The sequence below is a fragment of the Rhinoraja longicauda genome, chromosome 6 (genome assembly GCF_053455715.1).
Source record: "Rhinoraja longicauda isolate Sanriku21f chromosome 6, sRhiLon1.1, whole genome shotgun sequence".
NCBI classification, from domain to species: Eukaryota; Metazoa; Chordata; class Chondrichthyes; order Rajiformes; family Arhynchobatidae; genus Rhinoraja; species Rhinoraja longicauda.
Window position 1 is genome coordinate 17,074,704 of NC_135958.1, and position 17,836 is coordinate 17,092,539.

At 39.6% G+C, this 17,836-nt stretch overlaps 1 protein-coding gene across 1 annotated transcript in view; it reads left to right on the plus strand.

The window, feature by feature from the left end:
• Positions 1-17,603, plus strand: part of trim71 (tripartite motif containing 71, E3 ubiquitin protein ligase) — a 34,689-nt gene extending 17,086 nt beyond the window's left edge. The window contains exons 3-4 of the mRNA XM_078400576.1: positions 11,486-11,620; positions 14,003-17,603. Coding sequence (XP_078256702.1) covers positions 11,486-11,620; positions 14,003-15,454 — 1,587 coding nt within the window. The 3' untranslated portion in view covers positions 15,455-17,603. The remainder of the gene's footprint in view (positions 1-11,485; positions 11,621-14,002) is intronic.
• Positions 17,604-17,836: the final 233 nt, after the last annotated feature.

A 17,836-nucleotide genomic window follows, 5' to 3' on the forward strand; every position in this document is an offset into this window, starting at 1 on the left:
AATAAAATTTAGGTTTTACACAATCTTGACAAGTGCAGCATAATTTTTAATCAAAATTAATTTTTAATCTTATGTTTTTAATTTTAACCTTTGTTCCCTGAAAATGACTCTCAAAATTAGTACCTTGCTTGGGTGCAATAAACTGCAGCTTTGTACATACATGGCAGATTACGATGGCACGTCTGATGGATGCAAAGTATCAACAATATCGATGCTAAGCTTGTAATTAAAGCCTGTGGAGCACTATTTCCCCACAACCACTAGGTATTAGGTGCCTGTACTGTTTGGGTGAAAATATAGTTGAAGTTGGCTTCTACTTGATTTTGCATCTCTGTTGCCAAAATGTATTTTCATTACCCTATTTAGATGTGTTTATTTCAGTCTCTTGATTTGATTGTCAGGTTGTATAGTGGCCATCAGGGTGTTTTGACTTTAAATATTTTCCCTATCCTCTTGCAAAGACATTTTTAAAAAGAAGTCAATTGTTGAGCTCAAGCAAGATTCTGAAAGTCCATAAAGATGTGCTTGATGAGCCCTCCTTCTGTGGACTTAGCAGTTGGCTGACATTGGTACTGTCTTCAGTATTAGTTATATTGTATACTGACTGTATTCATTATTAAACTGCTACTTTGTGGATCTTTGGGCCTATCAAAAGCTATGGTGCTTCCCCTCTTACAAGTTGCAGTTTTATTTTTTTTAGCTATTCTGTTAATGCAGCACCCTTAATTCTTGAGCAGTTGCTTTAGGTAACCTGGTGACTTGATCCTTTTCTGGGTGATTCTAGGAAGCCACACTGCTAGCTGAGGAATCTACAGTTGCTGTTGAATCAAATTGATCTTTTTTTAAGTGGCATACCACTAATTTTCTTTAATTCTACTTTTCTTTCTTTGGACGTCTCATTGATCAATTGTTCAGGGTTGCATTCTTGGTGGTGCTGAAGGAGATTGTAGATTGTACAGAAACAGCAAAGTAAAGCACCTAATACTTGCCTCAAGTGAGGGAAACAAATAACTCAAAAATAATAGTTGCAAGTACTTCAAGCCTGGACAGAAGCTCCAGCAGACTGCTGGTAGTTACAACTGGATTTGAAGTAGTTTTGTAGTTAGGTTCACTACATTGAGGAATCTTTAAATGTTTATTTCTGGATTAGTAAAAAGATTTCAATTGTCTCAATTGTAGAAAATATACAGGAATTGTGTCTTGCAGTCTTTCATTTATTTTTTATAGATATCATCTTAATTTTTCTAAAGAACTGGGAAAGCATAATAATAAAAGCTTTAAAGTTGATATATATTAAATTTTAATTTAATGCCACCTTTAAAAACATTTATCCTATATATGAAGACATCCAATTACTACAAATATGTGAAGTGAAAGAGGTTGCATGCAGTAATCTTCACACATTTGGTTGTGATTATAGGAGGAGGCAGCTTCACGAATTGTTTGAGATGGTAGATGTTAGCATGAGTGAAAAAGACATTGCTGATCTGTAGTCATTTTTAGCTAGAATTGCTCGGGTGAAGATTCATTTTGGTCTTGTTCTGAGCTCCTAGAACAATCGTCAGCCTATTTAACTTTCTCAGTTTAGGTTAGAGAGAGAGCATGGAAATGTGCCCTTCGACCCACCGAGTCCACATTGACATTGATATTTTGTTCACACTAGTTCTATGTTATCCCACTTGTGCCACTGTGCCAACTATTAAGAAACTGTTTTGGATACAATAGAGCTCAGGAGCCTTTACAATATTCTGGCAATTTAAAAAATCTGCACATGTTTAAATCCAAAATATAAACCAAAAAGGCAGCATCTATGGCGGCGAGTGAGACAGTTCACATACGGTCAAAGACCCTTCACCCGAGAGATTAAATGAGCATTATTGATGTAGCGACACATTCACCAGCTGCACACCATAGACAAAAGGGCAAGTCAGAAGTGGGTATTTGTGCACACTAGCCTACTCCAGACACATTGACACCTTTTCACCACCTGCAAGTCCCAAGGCTTATCAAAATGAGTACAGTTCCAGCAGTAGTATATCTCAACATTACTGGGCCAAAACTGCTTGATTGTTTTTTTTTCATCCACCATAAATAGTCATCCCCTCTATCTTTGGTTAATGACACACTCCAATAATATACCCTGGTGCTTTTACCAGCACACCCTCATGTCGCATGTGATCCTAACTGGTGTTTTATGGCCAAGGAGTTGTCCATTTGGCCCTTTAACCCATTCCAGCTCCCAGCAGAGCAATTCCATCAGTGCTATTTGCCTCATTTCCCTGCATGCATGCAACCTTTCTCCCACAGGCTCACCAACTCCCCTTTGATTATTTTGCCACTTAACTACACCCAATAGGCAATTAACATATTATTGAATCTTTGGGGCGTGAATGGAAGCGCATGCAATTTGTGGGTGAATTTGCAAACTCCACACAGTACCATACTCCCTGGCACTGAGGCATTAGAATGAATAGAATGGCCTTTTTTAATCCATTAATTATATGCCAGTACCAGTTCCTTTGGAGTCTAAAGGCTACAGGTGATGTTACTAGTACAACCCAGCTAGACTGCAGATAATGGAGGTTTGAGCAAAAAACATATTACTGGATGGCTTGACAGGCCAGGCTGTATCTGGAAAATGGACAGAATATACTTCATGTCTAGGCACTTACTGAAGAAGGGCCCTTGCTGGCCTAAAACATTCTGTCTATTTCCCTCAGTGGAGTGTTGAGTTCCTCCAGTGGTTTGTTTCTGACCTATTCCTCTGCTCTTTCCCCAGACTTCAAATTTACCTTGAAGTCTTTTGGTGCTTTCAGCCGAAAAATATCTTGCATTTGCTGTTAACTTCTAGATCTAGTCATTCTCATCAAACTACCCCTGATATTTTATGTGGCAAAATTGGGAGTCTCGTTACTGGTGATAGACACACAATGCTGGTGTAACTCAGTGCATCAGGCGGCATCTCTGGAGAAAATGGATATGTAACATTTTGGGTCTGAACCCTACCCGAGAAAGGTCCCACCTGAAACATTATCTGTTTTCTCCAGAGATGCTGTCTAAACTTGCTGAGTTATTCTGGCATTTTGTGACTATCCATGGTATAAATCAGCACTTGCCATTACTTTTTATTACACTTTGTTTCTTTACAGGTGCTGGTTATAGTGAACGTAAGTGCAGTCCAGATGTATAGACACTAATATTTATTGGATCAGGATCATAAGTTTGTCTAAGGCAAAATCAACTGAATACTTGCACGTTAATCTATTTCAGCTCTTGAAAGCAGAACTCTTCTTTCTGAGGCAGAATAATCTAGCTTCTGCTGTCACTTATCAGACACATTTTAACAAGCACATGCTAATAATCATTGAATGTTTCCCCTTTCCAAGGCTGTTAGTGTATTGATTTCAAAAATTTGATCTTAATTTTGAAGACTGGATATATTCAGTATATTTGAACGTAGTACTGGGTTTGTCAACATAAAATTTCCTTGCTCCTGTCACTGCAGAGATATAGAATCATACAACATGGAAACGGGCACTTCGGCCCAAGATATCCCCTCTCGTTCCACCTGCTGCATTTGGCCCATATCCCTCTGAACCTCTTAAATTCACGTACTTGTCCAAATTTTGTTTAAATGTTGTTATAGCACCTGTCTCAATTGCCTCTTCTGGTAGCTTGTTCAATATACCCACAGGTTACTGTTAAATCTTTCCCCTTTCATCTTAAACCTATGATATTGGCAATCGTTAAAGCCCTTGAATTTGGAGGTTAATTTAAATAACATGTTAAGCATACTATAGATTGGCTCCCCAGATATTTTTACCATGTTTCTACAAAAATTAGTCCCTTGGGGGGGAAACAGCCAAGTGTAAAAGATTTGTGTGTTTTCTTTGGGATAGTGCTGTCTTTCTGTAAAAATAAAAGCAAACTTAAGTGGACAGCAAGTATGAAGATTCTCAGCTTAAGTCTCGTAAAAAGTCTCCCTGTGAAATCTAAACTTTAACTGTGGTGACTTTGTTCTTGGTTGAATAGTCTAAACTCTTCAATGTTAGTAAACCAATAGTGTCGGCAGTGTTTTGTCTCATTCTCTTTTGCTGTTTAATAATTTTGGATCCTTAAACAGTTAATGGTAACTAAAAATTTGATTTTTATTTACCTACAGAATGTGTACACTGCTGACAAATTTTGTTTTGATTGCCCTTTCCTAATTGCCCCTGAAGGTGGCAGTCAACTGCTACAGTGCTTCTAGTGAACTTGTTTCTACCTTGTACAGTGCCCTGCATAATGTTTGGGACAAAGACCCATTTATTTATTTGCCTCTGTACTCCACAATTTGAGATTTGTAATAGAAAAAATCATGTGGTTAAAGTGCACATAGGCAGATTTTAATAAAGGCCATTTTTATACATTTTGGTTTCTCCATGTAGAAATTACAGCAGTGTTTATACATAGTAGTCCCCCCCCCCCTCCCCCTGCATTTCAGGGGACTATAATGTTTGCGACACAGCATTGTCATGTCAATTAAAGCAGTCATGTTTAGTATTTTGTTGCATATCCTTTGCATGCAATGACTGCTAGAAGCCTGCGATTCATGGACATCACCAGTTGCTGGGTGTCTTCTCTGGTGATGCTCTGCCACGCCTGTATTACAGCCATCTTTAGCCTATGCTTGTTTTGGGGGCTAGTCCCCTTCAGTTTTCTCTTCTGCATATAAATGGCATGCTCAATTGGGTTCAGATCGGGTGATTGGCTTGGCCACTCAAGAATGGACCTTTTTTAGCTTTGAAAAACTCCTTTGTTGCTTTAGCAGTATGTTTGGGATCATTATCTTGCTGTAGAATGAACTGCCGGCCAATGAGTTTTGAGGCATTTGTTTGAACTTGAGCCGATAGGATCTGTCTATACATTTCAGATATACCATCAGCAGTTGTATCTTCAATGAAGGTAAGTGAGCCAGTACCTTCAGCAGTCATACATGCCCAGGCCATAACACCCCCACCACCGTGTTTCACAGATGAGGTGGTATGCTTTGGATCTTGGGCAGTTTCTTCTCTCCTCCATACTTTGCTCTTGCCATCACTCTGATATAAGTTAATCTTCGTCTCATTTGTCCACAAAACCTTTTTCCAGAACTGTGGTTGCTCTTTTAAGTACTACTTGGCAAACTAACCCGGCCATCCTATTTTTGCAGCTAACCAGTGGTTTCATCTTACAGTGTAACCTCTGTATTCTTTTCATGAAGTCTTCTGTGGACAGTGGTCATTGACAAATCCACTCCTGAAGAGTATTTCTGATCTGTCGGCAGGTGTTTGGAGGCTTTTTTTATTTTTCGAGAGAATTCTTCTGTCATCAGCTGTGGAGGTCTTCTTTGGCCTGCCAGTCTGTTTGCTATTAGTAAGCTCACCAGTCAGTGCTCTCTTTCTTCTTATTGTTCCAAACGATTTTGGTAAGTCTGTTTGGCTGATGTTTCTAACAATTTTATTCTTGTTTCTCAATCTCAATGGCTTCTTTGACTTTCATTGGCACAACTTTGGTCCTCATGTTGATAAACAGCAATAAAAGTTTCCAAAGGTGATGGAAAGACCAGGCACTGAGAGCTCTCTTATACCCGCATTAAGGAGGCAATTAAACACACATGAGCAATTCCAAACGCCTGTGAAGCCATGTGTCCCAAACATCATGGTGCCATGAAATGGGGGGCTATGTATAAACACAGCTGTAATTTCTACATGCTTGACCTGAACGTAGTGTTATCATATCATATCATATATATACAGCCGGAAACAGGCCTTTTCGGCCCACCAAGTCCGTGCCGCCCAGCGATCCCCGTAACATTAACACTATCCTACACCCACTAGGGACAATTTTTACATTTACCCAGCCAATTAACCTACATACCTGTATGTCTTTGGAGTGTGGGAGGAAACCGAAGATCTCGGAGAAAACCCACGCAGGTCACGGGGAGAACGTACAGACTCCTTACAGTGCAGCACCCGTAGTCAGGATCGAACCTGAGTCTCCGGCGCTGCATTCGCTGTAAAGCAGCAACTCTACCGCTGCGCTACCGTGCCGCCGTGTTGATTAACTATAAATGGGGATGAGCATAGAAACTGATCGAATCTGTGCATCTTTTTCCTCAATTCTACATTAGAGCTGCTTACAAACTTCAGTGAAATAATATTCCATTTATTTTGGATTTAATTTTCCTTACCCTCTGCAGTCGTTTGATTCCTTGAATGAAATTTGCTTTTACAGTAATCCTGAAGTTTGTAATCTATCACCTGGGTGAATATAGCAATGCCAGTGATCATAGCTTGGGGCCTTTCATTTTACTTTGACTGCTGGAGTGTATCATGCACTTCCATGTGACTTAATATACAATTTACCACCATATGGCAATTGTAGCAATGATGGTTTTTATTAACGTAAGAAATTGTGCACTTCAATGCATAAACTAAAACGCAACTTGTTTTTGTCCTATCTAAACAGATGTAAAACATAAACTTGCCACTTGTGATGTCTAGCAAGGGCTTAGAATTGACCGATTTTTCAGCCAGCCTTTGAATATTTTGGCTGCTAGCTTCAAAGCTGAAACTCTTCCTATAGACTAAACTTGTTTCCACTCCTTTTTTTCTTCCAATCCGCTGCTGCCGCATCAAAATTCACACTGCAAAACTGACATTTACAACTGAGAAGAGGCTTCAACGAACCATGGTTTATTAACTTGTCAGGAGTGGTCGAAAGAGCATTTAAGAAACCAAAATTCACCAATGTCGTGTAGAGGCAGTTTAAATTTTTAAAGTTTTGTTTTTGCTCTATTTTCTTAATGCTCTTTATCTGATTTGGGTATTGGAGTTTTTCAGCTTTTTTGAGGGGGGGGGGGGGGGGGGATAGTTTGCCAGTTAACCTTATTGGTGTTATGGGAGGACAGGTGGATTTTTTTCCCACTGGTACTAAATTAGGAAAATTGTCGCAATAATTTCTGCAGATAGCGTCTGGATTATGTTGAATCTTTACAGTGAGCTCTTTCTTGCACTGTGAAAGGCTGTATTCATTCACTGGATATGGATGTGCTGGGACGTACGGCATTTATTGCCTCAAACTGAGTAATTTACTAGGTTATTTCAGAGAGCAGCCATACTGTTGAGTTTGGTATTTCATGTTGGCCAAGATGGCAGATTTATGTCACTGAAAATCAGATGGGTTCTTTCAACCATGTTAGTGTTTCATTTCATTGTGACTGATTTTTAAAAAAAATCCATATATATTTGAATTTAAATTTCCAGGCTGTCGTGCTGGAATTTGAACATGTCTATTGATCGATTGTTTTTTTGTCTCTAATTATTTGTCCAAAATCTGTGCAACCATACCTCTGAGTTGTATATATGGTGGAAAAACTCATTTCATAATACGATGGCTGGAAATTGCTTCACACCATTCCTTTTAGCATTGAGGTAAAATTGTAGAGTATTCTAATGCTGTTTGTCCAGCTGAATATGGCTGCTTTGGCATTGTTTTTTTTGATATGTTGTGAATTATTGCATTTGTCATTTTTCATCTTGATGAGTGTGATTTTTTTGCTGCCAACTCTTAGGGGCATGCCACAATGCAAGCTTTTTTAAGCAACAGCGTGAAGCTATTGAAGCATGTCGCAAAGGTAGGTTTAGTGGCAAGGGAGTTGGTGGAAGAAGATGGTGAGATATTGCTGCATAATTCAGGGAGTTCAAGTAAGTAAATAATAGTGACCAATAGAGAGGTATTCCTTGTGTAGGTGGGCAGCAATGGTTGGCCAACCATTTCTAAGTGATAGCATCAAAAACTCTTTGCAATGACTGAAGAAACTGGGTGTATGAAACTGGGTCAAGAGAAAATGTTGCGCCCAGTAGATCAACTCGTACAGAAGAATGGTTTCAGATCTGAAAAGACTACTTTGTTTTTCCTGTGTATATATTGTCTGAATATTTCCAATATTTTCTGTTTTTGTTTTGGATTCTCAGCATATGTGGATTTTCATTGGAGCTTGATTTTCATTGGAGCTTAATAAAGCCTATTTTTGTGGACAAATACGCAGTGACATTTTTGATAACAGTTGCGGTTGAAAATTCTCTCAGACAAATGGTTGCGGTATACTGTTGATGATGTAATTTGGCAGAATTCTAACCAAGAAAAAAAAACTGCCAAGAGAAATAGGAGTCCAGTTGAAACATGAGGTGAATTTATACGATGCTTAAAAATCTCTTGGGTTTATTTTTCGGCAAATTATTTTCATATATTGGAACTGTGTGAATGAATTTCTGGTCCAGGGTGGTAATGCAAGTATCCAGCCAAATTTTCTAGTATTAAAAAGGCGAGTTGTGAGGAGAAACGTGTCTGCAAAAGAACGTTGAATGGTTAACCAAGTGGGTATAAACTTTTTAGAATGATGTATAACTTGATGAAATTAAGTTATCCACTTTGGTCAAAGGAATACAAAAAGCAGTTGTTTCATATTTATTTTCATATTTTAGATACAGCGCGGAAACAGGCCTTTTCGGCCCACCAAGTCCGCGCCGCCCAGTGATCCCCGCACATTAACACTATCCTACACACACTAGGGACAATTTTTACATTTACCCAGTCAATTAACCTACATACTTAAATACATAACATAACCGACATACATAAACTAAGAGGCACAGTATTCAGGTGTTTAGAAGACTGGATCTTTCTCACTGAAATGCTCAATGTTCTGAGGAGGCTTTTCAGAGTAGGTGGTGTGGGGATGACACCCACTCTTGTGCTGAAGTTGGGGTAATTTGGGACGGGAAGATTTTGAAGGAGTGAATTGAAACCAGTTACAATGGATCTTTTTGTAACTTTGCTCCAAAACAAACAAGTTCAAGAAATTGGAACTTTAATCTCATTTACCATCTCTGTTCACCTTGAACAACTACCAGCAGCCCTTTGTTCAGCTAAAACCAGCTAAGACTAACCAAATGTGCCTCTGCGCGGGCTTCAACTGGCTCCATGAGATGGCCTTGAGAGAAGCATCCAAGAATTTGATGTGAATGATTAGTCTACTTAATGTAAATTAATTGATATCTGTTAAAAAAAAATTGCTATGAATACACAAAACAATCCTTGTTCTCTCACCCTGCTTCCATTCTCCCCACAAATACTTTTACTGTTACTCACAGTTTACAGTCTGGCCATGTTGTTCACATAATTGCCTACTCCCTGAGTCAGTAAGGATGACTTGCCTGTAAATATCCTGTGCTGCATTTCTAGGCTCGTGCTCATCACTCAGAATCCACGAAGGTTGCTTGTGATTCAGGAAAATCATTTCCATGTTTTATCCTGAAAGTTGTGTGCTGTTGGAAATGAAAGCTCCTCCAATTTAAACTTAAGGCATATTAAATTTGTTGGGGTTTTTTACGGGAATGATGCATGTATGGCTTCCCCCCCAAAATTATTACTCATTGAGAGTAATGAAGATTTCAATATGGAAGGTTACATTTTTTAGTTAATCCATTAAATTTTACGTAATATCCTTAGATTATCCCTAAACATTTAAGACGGTGTTTGAAAATGCACCGCAGGAATAATCAGTTTTGAATGATTTGATATTTTATGAAAATCTTCGCATCAAATTATTTGCTTCCGATTGTAGATTTTGTTTCTTCTGTTTCCTTGGGCTTCAAACATCCTTATAAAAAGCAGATTTCATGAACGTCAGACCTGTGGAAAAATAATTTAAGCATCTAACCTTTTGAGTAGAACTGAAAATGCAGAGTGAGGACGAGTACTTCCACCAGAAATTGAGCAAGTTCAAACTTGCAATGAGTCAATGAAAAACTGCTCAGTTGCAAACGTGCTTGAGTTTTTTAAATTCATGTAAAGAGTTCAACATTTACAATTAAATGATAGAGTGGGGATGCACAGTTGAATAATATTTTTAGAAACTCTTCGGGAAGCATTTTCAATACCACTGAATGCATAGGGTATCTGTATTGTATGGTGTTATTTTAATCCAAGAAAAGATGCACAAATACTGCACCTGTTGACGACAACAACCAAACAACCTTCCCCATTTAAAAATCTAAGGGTGGTACAGAGGCCCAGGTCTTGGCGCATGGTGATGAGGCCAGAGCTGAATGAAGAGCCATTGAGTGCGTCTGCTGTTGATCTGTTGTAGCAATTAAGCAAATCAAAGTTGACCCAGGTAATTTCTGACACAGAAATCGATTTGTGTCATAACCAACTCTTGAATTACTTGGTTACGGTGGATATATGTGCAACTGAATGATGGTCATTAAGACAGGTTGCTATGCTCTTCTTGGATACTGGTACAACAGATGTACTTTTGGAACAGTTGGGAACCTTAGACTTTGAAGGGAGTGGATGAGCATGTACTTGAATACTACAGCTAGTGTGTTTGCATAGTCGTTTGCAGTCATCCATGTGCACTGTCTGCTGGGTGCTTTGTGTGGATTTATCCTCTTGAAGTATGTTCTGACCTATGCATAAAGCATTGGGTTTATCCTGACATTTCTACTACCCTCTCTGAGACTCCAACTTGGTCCAGAATTGGCTTTCTGTGCTTGCAGTGTCTTTCGGGAGGTCATACAGTGACTTCTCGTATGATTACCAACCCTAAACATCACATATCTAGTCTTTAGCAGAACATGAATCCCCTTCATCCAGGGGTTTCTGGTTAGAGTAAACCTGGAATGATTTTGCAGATTCGCAGTTGTCTGTGCATTTCCTGAATTCAGTGGCAATTGTGGGCTATTCATTTGGATCCAATGACAAATATTTTGAAGTATAACCCCATTTACTGACTCAAAGCTGCCCCATAGTTTTTCCTCTTCCTCCATTAACCAGCTTTTCATAGTCCCCTTCAGTGTTGTGCTTTTCAGTGTCTGCTTGTACGCAGGAGGAAGCAGCACAGGTCAGATTTTCCAAAGTGCAGCTGACGTATGGAGCGGTGGGCATTCCTGATGATGATATAGTAGTAGTCAAGCATGTTGGGTCCTCTCGTGTTGAAGGTGATGTTCTGATCATAGTTGGGCAGAGACTTATTCCAGCTTGCCTGCTTGAAGTCCCCTGCGATGATGTCGGTGTTGGGTATGCCGTTTTATGTTTGACTACGGCAGCCAATTTCTCAAATATGAGCTTCCTGAGGAAGGATGTAGACTGCATTCAAATGATAGATTTCTTGGAACAGAAGCTTTCAGAAGTGCTGAATATAGTATCCAATTTTAGGATCAAATCCAAAGCATGAGACATAAATAGGGTGAAGCGTTGCAATCTAGAGTAATTTTCAAAAGTGCACTTTGGCCTCGTAAGCATCGAAGCTCTGATATTTAGTACATTAACATGATATATCAGAGGATGGAATGATTTGTGTAAATGTAGTTAGAGATTTTTATGCTTTTGTTAATTATCTGCATCTCTCTCCACCCTTCCCCGCCATCATCACTGCCACCACCTCCTCGCCGTGCAGCTCAGTATAGAGAAAGTTCGGGCCATGGTGGAACAAGTGGAGATGAAAGCTCAAGTTATTCGATCAGAAGTGAAAGCAGTAACTTCACGGCACAAGAAGGCTCTAGAAGAACGTGAATGTGAGCTGTTAAGAAAAGTGAGTTAACTCTTGTAGCTTTGCTTATTTGTACACAAAGTAACTTTGCCAGGCCATCTTCATTTTTTCTTTCTCGGGCTAGTTTCTTCAACCCACCTTTTGTTTGATTCCATTTCAAATCACAATTGTGTTGATTTAAATTATATGCCAACTCTGACATGATACTTTAACTTGGCCATGTTCCATATTACACCAAGTGTATGCTTTGTACCAATCGGTATGTACCCACCATTGAACACTGCCTCTTGCCTCCCTAAAAATCTATTGTCAAATTTAGTATGTGACTTGTGCATGATAATTTCCATTTTGTATTTTCAGTTAAAGGAAGTAAATATAGTCGGTCATACTTGGATTGTTTTCTCTGGAGCATCAGAGGTTGAGGAGACCTAATTAAAAAAAATTATGAAAGGCATTATTTTAATTTGGCATCACGTTCAGCGCAGACATTGTGGAACTATTCCTGCAATAGACAATAGGTGCAAGAATAGGCCATTCAGCCCTTCGAGCCAGCACCGCCATTCAATGTGATCATGGCTGATATTCACAATCAGTACCCTGTTCCTGCCCTCTCCCCTTAGCCCCTGGCTCCGCTATCATTAAGAGCTCTATCTAACTCTCTTGAAAGCATCCAGAGAATTGGCCTCCACCTTCTGAGGCAGAGAATTCCACAGATTTACAACTCTGTGTGAAGAAGTTTTTCCTCATCTGTTCTAAATGGATTACCCCTTATTCTTAAACTGTGGCCCCTGGTTCTGTACTCCCCCAACATCGGGAACATGTTTCCTGCCTCTAGTGTGTCCAATCCCTTAATCTTATGTTTCAATAAGATCCCCTGTCATCCTTCTAAATTCCAGTGTATACAAGCCCAGTCGCTCCAGACTTTTAACATACGACAGTCCCGCCATTCCGGGAATTAACCTAGTGAACCTATGTTGCACTCCCTCAATAGCAAGAATGTCCTTCCTCAAATTTGGAGACCAAAACTGCACACGGTACTCCAGGTGCAGTCTCACTAGGGCCCTGTACACAAGAGGCAACTTTTTCACAGGGTGCTGGATATATGGAATGAGCTGCTAGAGGAAATAGTTGAGGTGGCTACAATCACAACATTTAAGACATGTGGACAGGTACATGGATTTGAAAAGCTTGTGGGGGTCTTGGTTGGCATGGGTGAGATGGACAAAGGGCCTGTTTCTGAACTGTTTGGTTCTATGGTGACTTAAATAGAGGGAGAAAATTAAGATATTGCATTACTGCATATCAAGATGTAGGGAGAGGAGGGAGGTGAGGTCTGTGGCAAGGTGGAGTCCAGGAAAGATTACATAACAAAATGCAATTTAGCTAAAGGTGTTTCACATAAGATCAGTATCCAAAAATTAGTGTTTGTTTTTAATCTTTTAGACAATAGGTGCAGGAGTAGGCCATTCAGCCCTTCGAGCCAGTACCGCCATTCAATGCGATCATGGCTCATCACTCTCAATCAGTACCCCGTTCCTGCCTTCTCCCCTTACCCCCTCACTCCGCTATCCTTAAGAGCTCTATCCATTTTCATGGAATGTGAACTTTGTTTTGGCTGACGTTTATTATTCATCTCATATTCTGATTCTACTTGGAGACTACTTGAACCTTCATGTGTATGAAGGAACTGAAGATGCTGGTTTAAACCAAAGATAGACACAAAATGGTGGAGTAACTCAAACTGAAGAAGGGTCTTGACCCGAAACGTCGCCCATTCCTTCGCTCCAGTGATGCTGCCTGTCTCGCTGAGTACTCCAGCATTTTGTGTCTTTGACGGCTTGAACTATTTCATTGGGTAATTGAGCATTTACCACATTGTTGTAGATTTTGAATCCTGTTGAGCAGATCCGATAAGATGGAAGACTTTCTCATCTGCAGGGCAATAATAAACTATAGTAATTAAAGATAAATTGTTTCATGTTCATCTGTGAAGCCAATTTTATTTTCCAGGTATTTTTAAGGTAAGTGAGTTTAATTAGTTGAAGCTGGTAAATTTTTAAATTGCATAGGAATCTAGAAATATGCAAGTTGAATAGGTTAAAGTAAAAAATAAATTAAACTTGCTCCATTATTGTCGAGATGCCTGGAAGCTTGTCTATTAACATAAATGTTACAGTCCTTTATCCCTAATTTGAGTAATCCCAATTGAAAATGCAGTGGGTGTGGATGTCTGGTGAAGGCAGGATGTTCTCTGGCTCTGTGGGCTCTTCCATATTGAAAATCTCTGAGCAAAACATCAGTGACCAAATGATAAACATATTTTGGGGGTGAGAATAAAATTAGTTTGGTTAAAACAAATGTGTAGAACAAATTGGAATATTATTCAATATTGTCAATTCATTTAAATCTTTTTCATGTCAACAGGTTGAAAAGATCCGGCAGATGAAGGCCAAGACACTACACCTCCAAGTGGAAGCACTGCGTGAAAATCTAACCAGGCTGGAGAGCACAATAGACTGTGTGCAGAAAGCGCTATTGGATGGGAGAGATGTGGATGTACTCTTGGCAAAAGAGCAAATGTTTGTCCAAATCCAAGACCTGAAGAAACTTAGAAATCTCCTTCAACCTCAAGACGATGACATGCTTTCCTTCATTCCACCTGATGGTGTACTATACAAGGCCATAAAATCACTGGGCATAATCAGTAGCAGTGCATATGCACCAATATCCACAGCTGCTGGTGAGGGATTGAAACGGGCATTGCGTGGGAAAATGAGCAGCTTCACTGTGATCACCAAGGACCATACTGGTGAAGGGAGATCGTCTGGTGGTGACTTGGTAGTTGTTGTTATCATGGGGCCTGATGGGTGCCTCTTTCGGGCCGATGTTCTTGATCATCATGATGGCACCTATACAGTTAATTACTCCCCACATCTGGAAGGAGAGCATGTAGTCTCGGTTACAATTCGTGGGCAGCATATTGAGAATAGCCCTTTTCGTGTAATTGTCAAAGCGGGTCGCAACTACACTGGAATTGGGCTTCCGATTTGCTCCTTTGGTGGAGAAGGGGATGAAGATGGACAGCTTTGTCGGCCATGGGGCGTCTGTGTCAACAAAGAGGGTTATATTGTCATTGCTGATCGTAGCAATAACCGTGTCCAGGTGTTCACACCGAGTGGAACTTACCACCATAAGTTTGGAACAGCGGGTTCTAGACCTGGACAATTTGATCGTCCTGCTGGAGTTGCCTGTGATCAGAATTGTCGGATCATAGTGGCCGATAAGGACAACCACCGCATTCAGGTTTTCACCTTTGATGGGCAATTCATCCTTAAATTTGGGGAGAAAGGAAGCAAGAATGGTCAATTCAACTATCCTTGGGATGTTGCAGTCAATACTGATGGAAAGATTCTGGTATCTGATACTCGCAATCACAGAGTTCAGCTTTTTGGCCCAGATGGGAACTTTGTAAGTAAATATGGCTTTGAGGGGGCATTGTGGAAGCACTTTGATTCTCCCCGTGGTGTGGCCTTTAACCATGAAGGACACCTTGTGGTAACAGATTTCAACAATCATCGGCTGCTGGTGATCCACCCTGACTTCCAGTCAGCACGCTTCCTTGGTTCTGAAGGCACAAGTAATGGACAGTTCCTCCGCCCTCAGGGTGTGGCTATTGACCAAGAAGGCCGCATAATTGTAGCCGATTCCAGGAATCATCGCATTCAGATCTTTGAACCAAATGGCAACTTCCTGTGCAAGTTTGGGACCCAAGGCAGTGGCTTTGGGCAGATGGATCGTCCATCTGGAATAGCTCTAATGCCAGATGGGCTGATAGTGGTCGTCGACTTTGGCAACAATCGTATCCTCTTATTTTAATAATGCTGTGTTCTTGTTTTTCTATATTGTGGATTTGTTGCTCAGGGACAATGTCTTAATTGTTTTCCCTATAGAAGACAGGTTTTTTTTCTGTGCTACAGTCATCTACCTCATGTTGGTAAAAGTGTGAGCTTGAGCTGTGAGACTACTTCAAAACTACATAAATTTATAGCAGACCTACCTCACTGCCTGCAGATGTTGGGCTGACTAATGTTTGGATATTTCCATGGAACTGTGCAAATGTGTCCAGGCATTTGGTGCCTTTATGATCTGAATCCAAAGACTTGTTTCTTAGTATTAAAGTTGTCCTGTAGCTTTATTTAATGAAAATCTCTCAGGTAGGAAGACTATTGGCCACTTGTATAGCCTAAAAGTGGCCAATTGTGGGTGACTGACAAAGGCTTTGGCTGTCTACCTGCATACATTTTGTTTTCAGGGATTATTCAATATTGAACATCTTGTATGTTTAGCCCTACACTTTCTGAATGTAACCCTACACTCCACCTGAATGTAAACTAAATACCTCTTTTTTGTTGTTGTTAGGGTGTAATGTTATTTGGCCTGATGCACATGGAAGCTCTTGAGGGTTCTTAGTGTTTATTTGGGGTGTTGTATATAAAAAAAATGGAGTTGTCATTTGATACCCTGAAGATCAAACTATATTTATGGCACCTGGGATAATCAAAATATATTTACCTCTACTGCTATCTCAGGTACCTGTATGAAATCTATTTCCTACTCTATTAGTAGGCTGTATTTGGTCTTGGAGGCAGTATTACTTTGCATTGGAAGTGAGAATTGGCTGATTTAAAAAAAATGCTTTTTCTTGGCTCTTGTTTAGTCCTAATTGAGATTGGGTGAAAAACGATTTCTGGGAGGGAAAGCCCACTGGTGCTGCTTGGTGCAAAACTGCTTCAATACATGTGCTGTTACCAACACTGCGGGCAAAGGTTAAGCATGCACCTAATTTGACTATCTAAACAGTTCTTGGTAACAGGCTTTCTCAGTAGGAAAATCTTCAATCATCCAATCTGCCATTGAGCAATTGTGTTTGGACGTAATTGTGCTTTTTGCAATATTTCTGTTATATTTTGAGAAGAGCTGATCAGTTGTTTACTGGTGGGATTTAGAGAACGTGGTTTGTATTATTCTGTCCCTTAGTAGAAAATAGTTTGATTCTTTTCAGCATGAGCATAATGATTTTGTCATTTACTGATGTAATTGAAAGAAATGAAGACCCGCAAGGAGTGGCTGAATTACTGATTGTAACTATGCTGTATGAATACTGTGGCAGATTTTTGGTTGTAGTTAATAGTTGAGAATATATATATTTATCATATATATATATCTGTTTTAGTATAGGAGCAAGGATAGGTTCCATAGATTTAATTCCATCTCTGAATCTCCTATTTTCTCTGTAGCCCAAAAGCAGCCTGTTAGTTTAGAGATGAGACCATGTCTCTTTAAAACTATTTTAAATTAAGTTTATGCAAATAATTTCCAGTACAGCCTTCAACTCAGATTTTAGTTTAAAAAAAATCAGTATTTATACAGTCTGGGAACTGCAGCAAATGAACAGGCATTTTATAAAATATTTGTTTAAAAAAGTTAACAACCAAAAATGTTTAATTTTTACACGGCCAGTTTCATCTGACATGCTAGGATGCTCCATTAGATCTTCTGCCTTACCAGTTTCGTATTCACTGTTACAGGCACAGATTTTGAAAAAATCTTAAACCATCTTCCTGCTGTTATTTGTACCTCTGCTGTTTGCAAAAAATGTATATTCCATTCCTGCCGTCATGAATGGGGAGGAAAGGGTCCAGTAGTTTAAAATCCGTGAAGGCCAGGGATTCCAAATATTCACTTTTTTTTTTGTATAATTGTTTTTGTTTAAAAATGAGGTGTGCTCATTTGTGACAGTGTTTGCTTTTGGTACTTTGCTGAAGTTCAGCTCCTAAGGCTGCTTATCAAAACATGGGGGTGGCCCAGAAGGAATTTGCATTGCTGAGCACAGTCAATAGCAACAAGAACTGTTGGGAGAACTTCTGGATGCAGTTGTTTGAGTTCTAACCCATAAGGTCTAAAAACACAGAGCAATTTTATCCCTACTCAAAGCTGTTTTGACATTTGTTGGAATTATTGGTGAGGCGGTGGGGGGGGGGGGGGGTGGAGAGAAGAGAGAGAGAAAGAATGGTGAATAACAAAATAGTGGGAAATTTATCATGATGGGGCAGTGACTTTAATTGCGTTCTGTTTGTTCCCAAGAATGGAGAATTATTATTTTTGGCTGATCTTCAGTAAGATTGGAAAGTGCTTCATAATTCATGTGATCCAAATGCTATTTATAAATGTGGGTATTCTACATAATTGTGATCTCCC